This window comes from Lissotriton helveticus, chromosome 9, assembly GCF_964261635.1.
Source record: "Lissotriton helveticus chromosome 9, aLisHel1.1, whole genome shotgun sequence".
In the NCBI taxonomy this organism is placed as follows: Eukaryota; Metazoa; Chordata; class Amphibia; order Caudata; family Salamandridae; genus Lissotriton; species Lissotriton helveticus.
In genome coordinates this window covers 620,549,041-620,566,635 of record NC_136070.1, presented here as the reverse complement: position 1 = coordinate 620,566,635, position 17,595 = coordinate 620,549,041, and the positions used below count along the sequence as shown (strand labels likewise).

General features: G+C 45.8%; 1 protein-coding gene and 1 long non-coding RNA gene across 6 annotated transcripts in view; one reads left to right on the top strand and one right to left on the bottom strand.

Moving 5' to 3' along the window:
- Nucleotides 1-17,595, bottom strand: part of LOC144781694 (cytochrome P450 2G1-like) — a 424,926-nt gene that overhangs the window by 63,147 nt on the left and 344,184 nt on the right. Inside the window, exon 8 of the mRNA XM_078660670.1 lies at nucleotides 1,315-1,456. Within this exon, the coding sequence (XP_078516796.1) occupies nucleotides 1,315-1,456 (142 nt within the window). The remainder of the gene's footprint in view (nucleotides 1-1,314; nucleotides 1,457-17,595) is intronic.
- LOC144781698 (uncharacterized) overlaps nucleotides 1-17,595 on the top strand; it is a 572,082-nt gene that overhangs the window by 313,891 nt on the left and 240,596 nt on the right. The window lies entirely within an intron of this gene.

The window sequence follows — 17,595 nt, the reverse complement described above, 5'->3', positions numbered from 1 at the left end:
TTGCTTGAAATCAGATCAGTGATCTTGAAAGGTATGTGCAAAGAGAAGGGCAATGAACAAGCAGAGCAACTCTTGACAGAAGTGAGAGTTAATTACAAAAATATTTTTACTTTTGACTAACAGGGTACCTTACCAGGATCCTGTAGAGACCATTATGTGTTGTTGACTCGAATTCTGAGTGTGTGAGGTATGTGTAGAATATATACCTTGCTCTGATAACTATTCAGGTGACTCTAGAACCAGCACATTTAAAGCAATATATCTGTGGGCCAATTTGTGTCTCTATCAGATGTTCAAAGGGAACTTTTAAGCTGCGACTGAACAACCGGTTGAATATACAGGAGGAGATAGTGATTGAAGCCCCCCTGTTACTGAATCCACTTGAGGATATCTCTGGTGGGTCTTTATTAAGTTTGCCTTAGGGGAATTGGGTGAGAATGGCCTGTTATATAAACTCAGTCATCCATTACTCTACGGATAAGGGGAGGAGACTTGACATATATGACCCTGACATATATATATATTGTTGTTCTATTATGTGTCATATCCATACAGATATATATAATTTTTTTCTATATAGATGTTAGTATTTCCGGACACGCTTTTATGGAAGCCTGAAGAAGGTGGTTTCGACCAGTTACTGCCACCGAAACGCGTTGCTTTTGGTCGTTTTATTAATTTGTCATATTTTCTATGTGATGTTATTTTACATGCTTGTGCGCATATAATATGCTTTTTACCTGTGACTTGGAAATCAATGTTGATTAAATCAGACAACTGCGAGAAAGTTATTTGTTAAATGTGCTTTACAGCAAGGGTAAAAAAAAATTAAAATATGTGATTGTATTTACTATATGAATATGGATTTGTGATTCAATGCTTTGTACTGATATGTTTTTTATACACAAAAAACTGATTTTATTGGGCATTTATTTAGTAAATAAAACATTTATATACTATGGTTTGTACGAGTGAAGTATGAGAGAGACTTGAGGATGTTGGTATGCTATTGAGGAATCCCAAAGGGAATTTTCTTTGACTTGGTGTGAGAGAGTCACTACATCCCTCCTCCTTACCTTCCAAAAAACAGATAGTTTCTCTTCTGCTCCTCAAGATGGTGGGTTCTAATAACTATGCGTCTCCAAACTCTGTTGAGCCCCTTAAGATAGTGTCCACCCCAGTGTCCTGATACCTGAGGCCCTTGCCAGTGCTGAGAGCCATTGAGTTGCACAGGAAGGTTCGGTGCTCCCCAGTCTGTCGGTGATTTTGCGTCCAGAGAAGCACACTATTACTTTTAAAGATAAAGTCAGATACCTGTAGAAAACGGCACAAAAGCATCATTCTTTTTAAAGTCTCCGTTGTCATCAAGGAAATGTTTGGGGTCAAAACATTCTGGCCTTCCAAACTTATGTTGGTCATGTAGCACGGTGGACAGTACTGGGATAACATCCATGCCCTGTGTGAAGACATGAGCAGAATATTAAGCCTGTGCGGTTTGTCACATATCATACTAACATCATTGGAAACAGAATATTTGCAGGTAGCTGCACTGAGGAAAGGTGAATAAAGTTTGACATTTTACATTTTTAATTGACAACATGACCAAATGTAGAAAACAGTGCAGTAAATTGCAAGGGTTAAGGTAAGAACAATCATAAAATGATCCAAACACAATTTATATCCAGCATTTCTCAATCAAAGAAGGGCAACTAAGAATGCATGATATATTCTTCATGCAAGGCAGTGTAGGCGCCATGCAGAACAACTTGTGGGTGGTCAAAGTGAGGTTGTGTTATTGATTTTTAACTGGTCTACTTAATTTCCCTCCTGCCAGTCTCTGAACACCCAGAGGGCCAGTTCTAGGACGAGGTGGTCAGACAAGCATCTCCCTAAAGTTCCATTGGCAGAGGTTAACAGCTTAATATTGCATTTAACAAAGTTTGCTCCCGCGCTCATGCAGGTGTGTTTAATGCACCTTTGCCTAGGACGGCAAAACTGTATGCACGGGCCCTGTCCTTACATTTCCTCTTTCTGATTCCAGTGCAGGTGCAACAGGGCAGTATAGAATTCAACTGAATAGGAAGAAACACTACTACCCATAAGATTTCAGTGTAGGCTTCCGTAAGTATCATCCTTCTAAGGGAAGTAAGATTAAGGTCTGTTGCAAAAGTACTGTTGATGTGTGAACCCTCTTTAGTAATCTTACAAATACTGGCTCATATAAGTTTTAGTGTGAGTATTAACTTACTCCACTTCACTTTATCCTGCAGGCCGCTGCTACCTCTAAACACCAGATCACTTCATCGACTTAAGACCTGTGTTACTGTGCAGCTTTCATGAATCACTTTTTGAAAGGGATCTTCAGGTTCCTCGACCATTGAACTTGATCAAAGTAGTTGCAAGGGTCATAACAATAGTCGGATGTTTTTTAAATGCACTCACACAGTGGTATCCAATGCCATTTATATAAAAGTACACCATAATCAGAGGCCGTCCTATAGCACACTTTCCAACTCACACTGTGCCACCCTGTGCCACATAACATTGGCTCCAATAACACAGTCTCTCGGTGAGGAGCTGATATCACACAGTGTACAAACAATTAGCTGCAAAACCCCTCCCAAAAAGAGCAGGTTTACAGCAAAATTGTTTAGAAGTTCAACGCAGCCAATGTTCATTATGGTGTGTGATATCTCCCCAGGACACGACGGCAGTCTGAGAAGGTTTGTTTTTTGGTGCTGGAGGGTGTAGCCTATCAATATAATGTGTACTAGGACCCTGGTGGTACAAGGAAGACTCTGAGACAGGAAATATGTAAGATATGGAGGCGGTGGTTGGATGTGGTTTAGGAAGTAGGACATAATGGTCACTTGTAAGTAAGTAAACTTTTATTGTTTTAGGTTAATTAAAACCATTACAAAAAATATACATTGAAAGCACGTGTCCTCAGGTGTAAGTTAAAAGAAGAGTTTAAAAACAGAAAACTTTAGTTGTAAAAGTAGTAGTGATAAAAACAGTGAAATATGGGAGGTTAACATTGTTCATTGCATCTTATCTTGGCCATGGTTCCTTAAATCTGTTCGGGGGCGAATTCATGGCTTGTTAGTTTCAGCTCCACTAGTTTCAGGAATTTCACCAACTTCCCATTTAGTGGCGGAAGCCCTGGATCAAAACAAGCGAGAACTGCTTGTCTGCATGTGCGAATTCTTTGTTCATTAAAAGCAGTTTTTAGCAGGGCTGCTCTTTCCTCTTTCAGCCCCGGGCAGGTGCATAGCAGATGTTCAAAACTTTTGTTCCCTGCGCCGCACAGCCTACATTTTATCCCACAGTTCCTTCTCAGCCAGGGTTGTAGATGTGGTATGGATGGTAGGATTACTAACCTATGTTTTAAGAAGGCTTCTTTAGTTTTCCTGCCGTACCCCAGACCAAAATAAGCTTGTAGCCCCGGTGATTTATATGTGCACAGAGTCATCCAGGCGTGACGCCTGTGGGAAAAGGTGTCTTTATCTTCCACATGCGAGTGTCTTTTTATGCTCTTGTTTACTACATGTTTGAATTGCGCGTGCGGTAGTGGAGTATCCCATAAGATTTGTTGTTGTTCCTGTGTCTCTGCAGAATCCCGTTTGGCTAGATGGAATTAAGTTGCGGTTTGTTGCCCATTTGCGCAGCTGGTTCAGTAAGAGCCCCGCGAAGTATTTAGCCTCAATATCCAAAAGTGCTATCAGGCGGTAGTCTTTTGGTAATGTCCTGTCCCCCGCCTTATATATAGGTGAGATGGTTGAGCCCCTCCATGAGGCAGGAAGGCACCCCGAATGGCTGACAGACGTGTAGAGGAGGGTCAGCGTTTCTGCCCAGTATTCCAGCTCAAGTTTAAAGAGGGCCGGAGGAAATCCGTTTGGCCCTGCTGCGCCGTCTTTTCTTCCTTTGGAGATTAATTTCCTGAGTAAAGTCGCAGTAGTTACAAGTTTGAATTCTTCACATGATGTTGTTATTTGTGGAGGTTGGCCCTCTAATGCAACATGGGGCTTACTTGTTATAGCAACCTGTTGGTTAAAGTGTGTGTCTAAGAAGGATTCCCATGAGGATTTAGTTATGTGGGATGTTATTCCACTGTTTTCCGGATTTAACATTTTGTTTATTGTGGACCAGAACTGGGCGCTGTTGTTTCCCTTAGAGTCGTAGTGAAGTCTGGCCCAGAAGTCGTCTTCGTTGGATCTTTTGACTGCCCATTTCAGTTTTTTTAGGTCTGCCCGGTGCTTGTGAAGCTGTGCAAGAAGAACACCGTCCCCCGGGCTTTTTCTCAACAATCTTAGGGATTTATTGATTGCTTTTTTGTGGATTTTCAAGGCTAATTTCTGGGTGCTTGAGGCATTCCTTGTGACACCAGAGCCAGAAGATGGAAAATGCCGAACAATTGTTGAGTATTTGTTTGCGAAGATGGCCGTGAATTTTTCCCATCCTGCTACTGGGTTGCCGGAAGGATAGTTTAAGCTGTTTAGTTGAGATTTTGCTGCTTGAAGTACCTCCACCGTGTTTGCGAGGTTTTGATTCGTTTAAGGATTATGGTATAACTGGCATGTGGTCCTGTTGGGTTTGAAAGAATTTGGTCCGGAAGGGCACAAAAAGAGACTTCTTGGGGGCGATGGTCGCTATCTCCCTTGTCCCCTAGTTTGAAGCCCAGTACATGATGAAAAAGTGGAAGAGAGACTAACGTGTAGTCTATTGTAGAGGTTGCGTTGCCTGAGTTGAACAAGGCCACAGATGGAGAATCTTCAGGAAATCTTCCTTTTAGAACCCTCAGGCCGGTATGTTCCAAGTCTTCTAGCAGCTCCTTTGCAAGCTTGGAGATTTTACCTTGGCTGCTGAATGATTGGATTGGAATATTCCAGTGATAAGACTGGGCCTGTATGTCACTGTCTAGGGATGACCCTAAGATACATTGATTGAGTCTCCAGAAATAATTAAATTGGGAGAGGTTTGCATAGTCATAACGTAATATAGGTGGTCCATTAGGCGTTTCACCTCTTGTTTCTTCTTCCTTGGATTAATGTAGGTGTTAATCAACTGAACCTCTTTCTTCTTACCCCCAAAATTTAATGTGATCCCAACTGTGTTGATAGCCGGAGAGTTGATGGTGAGGGCCTGCACATTGCCAACAGTTGAGATTTTGATGTAGGTTGCTAGGCCGCCTGCCAGCCACCCGAATTTGCTTTTCCTTGTGGCTGGGGAGTGGTAGCAGGTGTAGCCCTCTATGTGAACAAGCTCCTCCAGCCATGTTTCCTGGAGGAGGATGATGTCGAATGCTTTCACGTATTGTAGGAAATCAGAGTCTGCTGCTTTGTTGTTGAGCCCGTTTAGATTCCATGAGCATAATTCAAGGTGTGGCGCGGCCGAGCACAGGCCTGATTCCGTTAAGTTTCCTTGTCAATGAGGATTACTTGGTGTATTGCTTATTCTGAAGAGCCGGTGTTCGATCGTGCTGTACGAGTTGGCGATCATTGAGCTGTTTTTGGTCAGCGTCGCCTGAGCGGTTGTGGGAGATCGACCCAGTGCACCCCTCAGCACCGACCTAGTCTTCGAAGTTGTTGTAGGTAATAGCTGCTTAGGTCTCTCGAGCAAGGACAGCGGATATCCTATGTTGTGGTATACCGCAGATTTGATCCCCCATGTTTTAAGGACATTTTCCTCTTTTAAGATTTTATTTGCAATTTCGGAAGAAATCCATGTTGCTTTTGTCGCTTCGTTACCGTATGTCCTATCAGTTTTTATGAATTCTATAGAGAGAAGGTCAGCTGAGGATAGGTCGTTTAACGCTGGTATGGTGCTAAGTAACCGTAATAAGTTCCTTCTATTCAGTATGTCGAATGGGCCCTTAGATTCGTACTCTGGAGTGAAGAGGATAATAGTAGAGTTCCTGTTTAAATCATTCGACTGTGCTGTTGGCAGGTGGGTAAGGACTTGGGTTCTTAAGTTGCTGTTGTCGGACTGAGGTACGATTCCTATGAGAGTGTCCCCGGAGGAGAGATTTATGGAAGCGGGAGCAGATGGAGCTGTAGGGACACTCACTATGGTGGAATATAGCTGATTTTGGGGGCACGGGAGCCCTATTCTCCTCTGTTCTTGAGCTCGGGATCTTTCACAGTGGGTGATAATAGAAACTTCCCGTGCCGAGTCCATTCTGTGCTTAGGCTGTAGCCCCCTTGGTTCGAATATTGATGATGGTTTGGCGGGGCTAGCGTTGTTCTCTTTATCAGGGCCACGGTTTTCCTTCGTGCTTTGGTTTCCAATGTCCCTGCCGGACCGAGCCCTCCCATCCGTCTGCGTAGATGCCCCTGTGAGTGCTACTGGGTGTACTCCGTTTGGGGAGGATCTGTGCCCCGTGGAGGTTAGTTCTCCACTGGCAGTGTTTACTGTAATTGGGCCCAGGTCTTGCTGCTCCTGTCTTTTTCCTGACTTAAAAAGTGGGTAAACTTCTGGCATGCTTGTGGTTGTTCGTTTTTTGCGGCCTTTCCTCTTTTGCTGCCGCCGCCCTTTCGTGTTCAGGGGCGGCGTGTTAACCTTCGGAGGTGAAGAGGAGCATGTTGTCAGATGGCCCGATGGCGACATCTGACAGCCCAACGGCGGCACCAGTGCAGCCTTGTCTGCTGTGCTGCCTATAATAGGTCCTCCTGTTGGTGGTACGAGGAAGGCTGTTTCGCCGGGATTAATGAGCTGGGGCCTTGAGTTGGGCCCTTTTGGCAACCCTTCTATCAGAGAGGATACTATTTCTGAAAGTGCTGCCAGTTTGTCTATGATAGGCCCGCAGCTGCATACCAGCTTTGCGTCTTGCTAGGCTCTGCTGATTAGAGAGTTTAGTTGGCCGCGTTTCTCATCTATCCGCCCAACAAAGACAGCCAAGGGGTCAAGTAAAGTCAGCTGCAGATCCCTTTTGTCAGATTGGAAGTGGAGAGTGTCTACAGTCCGCTGCATGGTGTTTAGAAGAATGTCCTACGTGTTTGACACGTCTGATGCTTGAGTCCTGGGTAGGGAAATTTTTGGGGTTGTCCGTTTGTTGGGTGTTGAAGACATAGAAGAATTCGGTAAGGCGGTTGAATTTGAAAAAATACCCTCCCGGTCAGAGCCCCTTTTAGTAGGCTGGATTTTGTTGATTGATTCCTCTGTAGGCGAGGATGGGTTAGCCAGCGTGGTCGGAATGTATGAAGCAACTAGTTCTGCTCACTCCTGTGAACCCAAATAGGTTAAGTTGGCGGGCCGTCGCTCCCAAGGTTTGATATCTTTCCCACGTCCTCCTTACGATGGTCATCGGAGCTCCGGTCTTTTGCCATTTCTTCCGTTGGCTTTGGGTGAGATTTAAAGCTGTCCAGTTGGTCCTGAAGGCTTTTATCAGTAATCCGTGAGTTGTTTAGGTTGTCTGGGTTATCGCTGCTTAGGGGTTCTTACCATTGAGAGAAGTCCTTGCCGCTGCAGGTAGTGAGGTTGTGCAAAGAATGCTCTGGTTTCTGACTACTTACAGATGAGGGTAAGGTTGTTGGTATCGGTGGGGAGTTGGTGTATGTAAGAGAGGAAGATAGATGTGGGACTGGGGTGAGCCCCCTGTCGCCTGACCGTGGGGCTGGTGGGCTGCAAAAGGCCTTGGTTGTTAGCTCACCTTCACCCATGGGCCCTATTATCCCCTCTACAGGTGGCCCTGATGCAGGTAAGCCATCTGCTGTGGAAGAGCGGTTCGTGGTTCCGCTTACTTAGCCCAAGGATTGGTCTTTTTGCAGTTCACAGGGGATAGTGGAAGAAGTGAGTCCTGGAGGCCCAGGATTTTTCCACTGGACGAAAAGATAGTGGAGAGTGGATCCTTCAAGAAGTTCAATTTTGATGTTATTTTTGGTTGTCGAAGGTTGGGGCGAGAAATCGCAGCTGATGGGGCTTGGTCGCTGGATTCTCCGATTTCTCCTAGAGATGAATCCCAACACCCGCTGGCTTCATTTGCGTTTTCCTTTTTGTTGACGGTTGCTGCGGCGTCCTGCTTTGCCTTTCGCTTGGTTTTGGGCTTGTTTTCGAGGTGGACCCTTTTCTTGCCTGACCTCATGCTGAAATTATGCCAAAAATGCCAAAAAGTTGGCCAAATAAATTAAGAAAAGTGCTTGGGTATGCAGTCTTTGCCCCAAAAAACGTGTTCAGTGGCTGGAGTCCCGGAAGCGAGGTGCGGGTGAAAGGGACGCAGTCTCGCAATGCACCAGTCTCTAGGTAACACCTCTCCCCCTGTCCTCAAGCCCCAAGCCTCAGGGCCTCTGGCCCTCTCTCTTTAGGTCTTCCGATCCACTGTGCTCCACTCCGCTCAATCGGCTCAGTTGGACCAGCACCTTTTTTTTCCTTTTTTTTCCTCCCTTCCTTCTTTTCTTCTCCCCACTCCTTCCTCGGGGTGCTGCCGCTCCCTTTCCACAGGCTCTCTGCTCACCGCGGGGCTGCAGACAAGCTGACTGGGCTGAACTCGCTTGCTAGGACGAAAAGATAGTGGAGAGTGTATCCTTCAAGAAGTTACATTTTGATGTTATTTTTGGTTGTCGAAGGTTGGGGCGAGAAATCGCAGCTGATGGGGCTTGGTCGCTGGATCCTCCGATTTCTCCTAGAGATGAATTCCAACACCCGCTGGCTTCATTTGCGTTTTCCTTTTTGTTGACGGTTGCTGCGGCGTCCTGCTTTGCCTTTCGCTTGGTTTTGGGCTTGTTTTCGAGGTGGACCCTTTTCTTGCCTGACCTCATGCTGAAATTATGCCAAAAATGCCAAGAAGTTGGCCAAATAAATTAAGAAAAGTGCTTGGGTATGCAGTCTTTGCCCCAAAAAACTTGTTCAGTGACTGGAGTCCCAGAAGCGAGGTGCAGGTGAAAAAGACACAGTCTCGCAATGCACCAGTCTCTAGGTAACACCTCCCCCCCTGTCCTCAAGCCTAAAGCCTCAGGGCCTCTGGCCCTCTCTCTTTAGGTCTTCTGATCCACTCTGCTCCACTCCACTCAATTGGCTCAGTTGGACCAGCACCTTTTTTTTCCTTTTTTTCCCTCCCTTCCTTCTTTTCTTCTCCCCACTCCTTCCTCGTGGTGCTGCCGCTCCCTTTCCGCAGGCTCTCTGTTCACCGCGGGGCTGCAGACATGCTGACTGGGCTGAACACGCTTGCTAGTACGGCCAGCTTGCCGACTGGTTCGACTATTGAGTTATTGTCCGATGTAGCTGTTGAAGCTGTTGAAGCTGCTACGGCTATTAGCTGTTAGCTATTGACAGTTTTGAGCGGCAGAGGGGCAGTGATGTGGTGAGAGCAGGGAGCGACCCTCAGACCAAAAGCCTATGCATTTGCCAGTGGTGGCTGGCGTTTGGTGTTGCTCTGGTGGATCTAGTGGCTCGGCTCAGGTGCATCTAGTGGCTCTGCTGCTGCGGGGTCGCGAGTAGGAGGTCGCGGCGGGGGTCATGGTGGCTCACCTTTCAATGCCTCGCCGATGCCGCTGGTGCCTCCGCCACCACTCCTCCACCTCCGCTCTGTTCGTTTGACTCAGCCGCTCCACCACTCCACTTCAGAGCTCTGCCCCAGTCCGCACCGCAGCTCCCCGCGGCAGATTCTCCGGATCAGCTGATTCAGGCTCCGGTTTAGCTCCTACTGCAGCCGCCGAGGGTCACACAAGCGACACGGCACGGCGGTTTCACCCCCGTAGCTCAGGTTTGCCCCTGCTATTTCACAGGGTCATCGGGTCACCCTGCCGTAACTGGAGAGCTCTGAGCCGCCGGTATTCGCTTCCACCTGCGACGCTTTGGAGCCGGCAACTTCCCAGCACCGGCACCGGTACAACCCGGCTACGGTTACAGCTATGACTATGGCTACAGCTTTTGGTTACGGCTCCAAGGCTCCAAAAGCTCCCAGTGCAGACGCCGCCAGAGCCAAATTCCCCCTCTCCTCTCTCGGCTACTCGCAGCTCTCTGCTCACTGCTGCTCTCTCAGTAGCAGAGGTACGTGTTCTTGTGGGGGTTATTATTTGGTTGTGTTGTTTACTTATTTATTTGGGTCCTTGGCAGCTAATTAGCTTTTCTGAAATGACCTATAATGCCGTGTTGTGGTTTCTCTGATCAAGAGGACCTCGCAAGCAGAGATTCAGCTGCTTCAGACTTCCGCAGCACCACACTGCGGCAACCGAGGCTCTCATGGCACTCGCAGTACTCGCAGTACTCACAGTTCTTGCGGAGCACTCGCGGCAGCCGCACACAGTTTGTTTTTTCCAGAGCCGCTGGGATACTGCTTTCCCACCGCGGTACTCTGAGCCGCTTTTTAACGCGTCTTACCGCTTCTCCGGCTCCCGTTTCGGGTTCTAGAGCTCTCCGGCTCCAAGGCTCCAAGACTCTTTGGCTCTACGGCTCTCAGAACGCCGCAGACCCGCCAGGACACCTGGAGCCTCTCGCCGGAGCTTCTCGCTTCACCTCTCCTCTCTTTGTGGCTGTTCGTTGCTTGTGGCTCGTGGCGTACGCTGCTCTCTGCTGCGCTCTCGTGGTCAGCAGTGGTAAGGGACAAAAGATCACTGGTAAATGAATGTTGGAGAATAAAGTTATGCTCAACCAAAGCTACCGTGTATGGTGTAATCTGTGTTGCATGGGCTGGGGAAAATGCTATATTTGGCAATGAGGATGGTATGCGCACCTGTGAAGAATATGACTGCTCTAGCTGAGAGTTTGCAATGGTACGGCAAGCTGCTCGTGCATGCCAAATGTACCAGAATCAATGTAAAACAGTCTGCAACCAACACACGTGGAGTAATAACCCCGCCCCAGCCCATAGATGGCAGAGGAGCAAATCAGAGGCCTCGCAGGTGAGGTTTTCAGCAAAATGCGGCATGCTGCCGTGAATATACAGCAAATAGAGAGCGGTTTAAGGCAGTGCATTGCTCCAAATGCACAGTAACTACAGAAGCGGCCTGAACTCTGCATGGAGACACGTGCATGTGCGTCCTGAAAGATTGAATCAATCGAAGAATGTACAATGCACCCGTGAGAGAAGTGCCAGCCAATCCTCCGCTGAAGTATTAGCACAGGCCAAGTGAGCAATTATCCAGGTAGCGTAATAAAGGTAATAGTGGTGATAATAAAGTATAAGAGAAAGACAGTGAAAAGAGCATACTCGTGTTCAAAAGACTAGGGTGAACTGTACCACATGCACCCACACTTGGCTAGCAATTCCAGAACTTGAGGAGTCACACTGTGTGGTGCAAAAAGTTGAGAGTCACATGTTGCTGCCAAGGCGCATGAAGGTAGAGCAAAATACAATGCACCAGCATTCTTAAAACCTCTGGAACCATTTGACACTGCCAAGAAACAAAACATTGGTGCCAGATGGGCTGTGTGGATTGAAACATTTGATGACTTTGTAGATGCTCTCGAGGAAGAAGATGATACAAGATCATCAAGCATCTAAAAATCTTGCTAGGAGATGGCGTAAAAGAAGTACTAAAGAAAGTTCCACATACTGACGCAACATCGTGCTGAAAAGTGAAAGAAGCATTAGAACCAAAATTCAACTAATGCTTAATATTGATTACTAAAGATACATTTTTAACAAAGCACAACAACAAACCAGTGAAACAATAGATGAGTTTATAGAGAGATCTGACTCGTTCATCAAGCATCACACATTTTAAGATTTCAACCATGAAGAGGCCATGCGCCACAGAGTCATCGATGGCTGCCTTTCCGATTCATTCAGAAGGCACATGTTGTGAGAGATACTCAGTTTAGAGAAAATACTGGTGGCTGCAATAGCAGAGGAATAAGCAGAATGACAAGCTGCCGACATCGGGACAGCACACAATGAGTCAACATTGACTGTGAGAAGTCAGCATAAGCACCCAGTGGACATCTAAATTGATGTCATCGAAAAAGACAAAGCTATGCTTCTGGGGTGGTTTTTCAGTTGCCCATGATGGCAAATGTCCAGCCCTAGGACAAATCTGTAAAGGCTGTTGGAAAGATAATAACTTTATAACGGTGTGTCAAGCCAAGAGAAGTCAGGACAAAAAGAAAGAGGGACACCAGAGATAACAGAAGACAATCTAGTCATGCTTATAAGGACAAAAAGCAACATCAGCTGCACCAGGTCGAGGCCAAACAAAGTCAATCATCATCAACTTCATCGCATAACAGCTCTTCAGTGTCACTATTGAGTACCAGTGGAGATGATGGATACCTGCTGATGATGTCCACCTAGGAACACTGTGCGCATGTAGGGCTAGCTGCCAGTGACGTAGAGCGAAACTTGGAAAGGGCTCAACAAGAGAAACGCAGAAGCACATTATTACACTGTCACAGAATTACGCTGAAGTTAAACAGTCACCCCATAACATTTGTTATTGACAGTGGGGCATCAATTAATGTCATGACAGTGACAAGTGGAACAGCCTCTCGCCTGTGCCACGCCTTACTCAATCCAACAAAAAAGTATAAGCCTGGGCAGATTGCAAACCGTTACAAAGTCAAGGGTCATTCATGGCAAGAATGCAGCGCAAACAACATCAACACAAGCCACCATTCATGTCTTACAAGGAAGTGCATGTCTACTCATCTTTGCCACAGCAGCCGATATGGTGCTGATATTCCTCAACTACAACCTATGTGCTCAACCTGACATCACGAAGCAAATCCCGTCACAGTTTCATGGCCTAGGAAAACTCAAGAAGCTGAGAGTGCAGCTTCAGATCATTGAAGATATTCACCCTGTAGCCCAGCAGCACTGCAAAGTCACTTTTCATTTGCAAGAAGCCATAGAGAAAGAATTGGCAACACTTCTAAAGCACAACATCATCAAACACGCCACAGTCCCCAAGTTGTGGGTTTCACCCATATTGGTATTACTAAAGCAAGACAGTAGTGGAATTGTGCACATTTATGTCAACATGCAACAGCCAAACAAGGCAATAGAGAGAAAGACATTCCAGTCCTTACATAGTGGACATGATCATGCAACTTCCCGCCTTGACCTAACAAAGGGTATCACCAAGTATTTTACTACTTTTTCCACTCATGTTGGTTTATTCAGGTACAAGAAACTGAGCTCTGGAATATCTTTGGCTGCTGAGATATTCCAAGATGTCATCTTCAGAATAATTCAACCTGTTTCATATGCTTTCAATTACAGTGACAATATCTTTGTTTATGGAAGCACACAAAGAGAACACGGAGAAGCCCTCGCACAAGTGTGCTAGTTACTAGCCGATGCCGGCCTCACCTTGAATGCAGTGAAGTGCAAATTCCATAAAACCAAAGTCAAATTCCATGAGCACATATTCTCCACGGGGGCATGCCCCAGATCCAGACATGGTGCAAGGCCAGTCATCCACATGACCCCCACAAGATGTTGCCATGCTGCAGTCTTTCTGGGCATGGGCAGCTATTTCTCACTCTACATTCGTAGCTTTGCCACTGTGAGTGCCCCGTTGAGAGACTTAACATGGCGGAATGTTCTATTACACTAATCACCCGAATGTGATTGAAGTTTTAAAGACATAAAATGTGTGATTGAAAATGCGATGGTAATGGCCTACTTTAATCCCAAGCTGCACACTAAAGTCACTGTAGATGCGAGACAGGTGGTGCTAGGGGCCATTCTTGCTCAACAGAGTAACCAACCCAATGCCCTGATACATATAGTCTCCTAAGGGGGAGTGATTCAATTAGGGGCTGTGGAGGCTGGAATCAGAAAATCACGTCTCTATAGTAGGTTGCCTCCCAGACCATCGATTGGATTGATTTATTGCGTAAGGATCTGTAACATTATCCTTAGTAGGTTTCTCCCATTAACCTCGTTATACTTTCAAGGAATGTTTTTGTCAGTGAAGATCTCTTCCCCAAAAAATGTAAATTTGCAAATTGGCAAAGACAAACATTTATATATACAAACAAGTTGCTGTGTTAGCATTTAGTTTAAACATATAAACACGTGACAAACTCACAAAAGCAGTGAGATAAATGAACCACAATTTGTGATGACAAAATACATAAACTTAAATTACATATATGCTAGTGACTGACATCTTATAGTGCAGAAACATAATTTATGTAGCACATCTGTGAATATATCATTATTACTTCATGATAGCACAAGGTGTAAACAAGGTGCAAACATTGCATTAATAAACATAACTTTAGAAACAGAATTGTGTGTCCTTTTTATTATGTACTAGCTTACCCGTCGTGCATTGCTGCGATCTCAGAAGAAAGGAAATTCAAGGAAACTCGTTATGATAACATTCAATTTACATTGTGTCATTTTAATTGAAACTTATTCATTTTAATATGGAAAACATTTCAAAGTGTCGTTTTAATTCTATTTACTTATTTGAGTGCTTGTGGATACACGATATTTTTTGTTTTTCCGTCTGGTGCATACACGAATAAATCAGAAGGTTTTCCGACGCGTGAGCTGGCCACATACAGTTGTCCATGTGAGAAGCACGGATTCTCCAAATCTAGTCCACACACTTGCAGCGATTGTCCTTGTGCTTTGTTGATGATCATTGCATTGCAAAAGCGAGTCGCACCAGAAACTGTAAACATTTGAATTCAAAAGGCACCGGCCGCCACCGCCAATCACGCGCCCAGAGGCGCTTTAAATTTCCTGCTCGGCCCCGGTGGAGCAGGGGCCGTTCTAACTTGCTTGGGGGCCATAGCACATCTTCCTGCCGCCTGACTGACCGCTAGCCTTGGCTGTCCTCCCTCCCGCCGCCGCCACACCAATACAGCCGCCGCCGAGTGGAGGGTAGGAACTACCTGCCCCAGACTCCTCAGTGGCATTGACACCAGCCGCCACCGCCAATCACACGCCCGGAGGCGCTTTAAATTTCCTGCTCGGCCCCTGCGTCGCGGGACGCGCGCGGGTGTCGCTGGGAGAAGCCTGGGACAAGGGCGGGACCGTCTGTGGCCGTCCGGGCAGGAAGAGGCAGGGCTGTCGACTCTGACTCCGTATTTTGAACAATGGGGAAACGGAAAAGCACGGAAGGGGGTCTGAATGCTCCAATTAAAGTAAAAAAGGCAAGGAAGCCCAAGAAAGCCCTAAAACACGCGGGGGGAAAACTGTGTCATGAGCCGCATCGAGGGGCTGGTGGGGGACTGTGAACTCCTACTCAGGACAGATGATTTGTTAAACGGGAATGTTGATGCAAATGAGGGGAGACGCACTAAAGTGCAAAGGAGGACTGGTATACATGGCTCTATAGTAATCCCGGATATGTTCTCAGGGAAAAATCATGGCAAGAGTGTCCCCGCAGAAGTAACTGATAGCCCATGTTCAAATGTGATTGTCAACATAGATTTAGAATCAGTAGCAACCTGCCCACCAGTAATTGAGCCTACTATAGTTTGTAAAAACAGTTTTTCTGTGCTAGCTAATACTGATACCCCTGACGCTGAGACTGTGGCCCAATTAAATTCATTATGTTCCCCCCAGGAAGCGAGAATATGGAACAGGGGGGTGTATTGAACCCTCTCTGTCTTCCACTACCCACGGGGCAAATAGTGTTGCCTTAATTAATATAGTAAACAAACTGTGTAAGACAATAGAGGACATGCATTTAAAGATTGAGGTTCTAACCAGTACAGTAAATAAAGCTATATCTGGGAGTGGCACATGTTCAAACTGTTGTATGGTAACAAAATCAAGGTCTGATAAACCGTTAGCCCGCCGTAATGAGTCAGGGACAAGTACTCTGATGAAGGGGGGTATAGAAATGAGCAAAACAAGGAAGGAGCTGTAAATAATGGGATGGTGAAAGGAAGTAAGGGGCCTCTGCTGGCTCAGCCCAAAGAAGTTGCTGTGCTGCCAAACACAAAAGCGAGAGATATTTCATCTGCCCCTAAACCTGGACAAAATGCCAACACCTCCCCTTAAGGTAGGACGACTTTTTTTGCCACCAGAAGCAAATGACCTAGTGGTAGTTCTTACGGGTGTGCCACCGTTGAAAGCTAATATCTATGAGTCAACTGAGGATCTAGTGAGGAAGACAAAACATTGGTTAGATTGTAACCAGTGGGGCAATAACCTCACATCCTGATGGCAAGACGCATAGCATGGGTAGGACCTAATGCAAAGGAAATTGAGGGTGACTGCATAGTCGTTAACTTCAATAGAGTGGATTTAGCAGGGAAGATATGCAGGACCGCTCACCTTAGGGCTCAGGGGGGTATTAAGATTTTACCCCTGGCCTTTTTCTAATCACCAATTAAAGGGAAAAATCAAAATATGGGGGTCCTGAGGGAAAACGAGGCCTAGGAGACACCCTACCCAGATCCAGTCAATTTGCAAATAATGTAAATAATGGGGGAATAGTATCTGGCCCTCAACTTGCAAGGAGTCTAGTAATGTGCAAGGGGAAACACAGATTGCACCTAGACCACCATCATCTACCACTCTTGATGAGAATGACTGACTGGATATAGGGATTCTTAACCAGAGTAGTCGAAGTAGCAGCCACCTAGAGATTTCCAATCCCCATGAGCAAAGTGAATTAAGCAGGCCCAACCTCTGCATTTTGAGCTGGAATATCGCCGGTCTAAGAAATAAAAAAGATGATCCTAAATGGTTTGAAATGATTAACCAGTATGATCTTGTAGGGCTTCAGGAAACCTGGGAGCCGGAGGTAGACTGGTGGTTGGATGGTTATACATCCTTTTCCAACCCAGCAGAATTGGTCCCTTTTGGTAGAGCCAAAGGGGGGCTCCTTTTGTTATTTTCTGTGAAATTACCTTGGCTGTATCCAAGGGTTGAAGTAGGTACGCCCCATTGTCTAGCAGTGGAAATGAGGGACCGTAACACCGTAAAACTCCTGGTGGTAAATTTTTATAATTCGCCAGATTGCTCGAATGGTATTGAACATTTGTTGATTCTGAAACTATTTTTAGAGGATTATATAGAAAAGCAAACCACTTATTACCCGATTATTCTTTTAGGGGATGTTAACATACACCCGTGTGATCAGGATTGCCAGGGGGATCTGGACACTGGGGAGTCCACAGCCTATCCCACACCCCATTTTGAGCATAATAGACAGGGGGAATGTTTGGAGAAAGTTCTAGCGGCAGTGGATCTCTATGAACCCAATACATCTGAACAAATTAACAGGACCCCAACGTTTACTGGCAGGGGTAGTAGCACTGTCATTGATTATATGTTTTTGTCATCCTTATTGTTGTCCAGTGTCATTTTTTATGGGGCAAGATACTCACATTTTAGTGATCACAATCCGGTCTCTTTGGAATTAAATAATGAATGCGGTCTGGTGCAACCCGGGAGACACATGAGGGTAGAGGTTAGCATCAAACCAACTGATCAAGGAAGAAGGCTAAAATGGACAAAGATAATCCCAGAGATTTTTTTAGACACCCTTTTTTTGTCGATAAAGGATATGTTGAACATATGTCTGGACATTATATCTGGGGGTATGATTGTTATCGAGGCATTTACTGCCATTTGTAAACAAATATCCTCTAACTTAATGGCCCCGGTAAAAAGGGGGCAACAAATGGCCGAGAAATGGTTTGACACTACCTGTTCACGGGCACATAGCTTTCTAATGAGAGCCATTA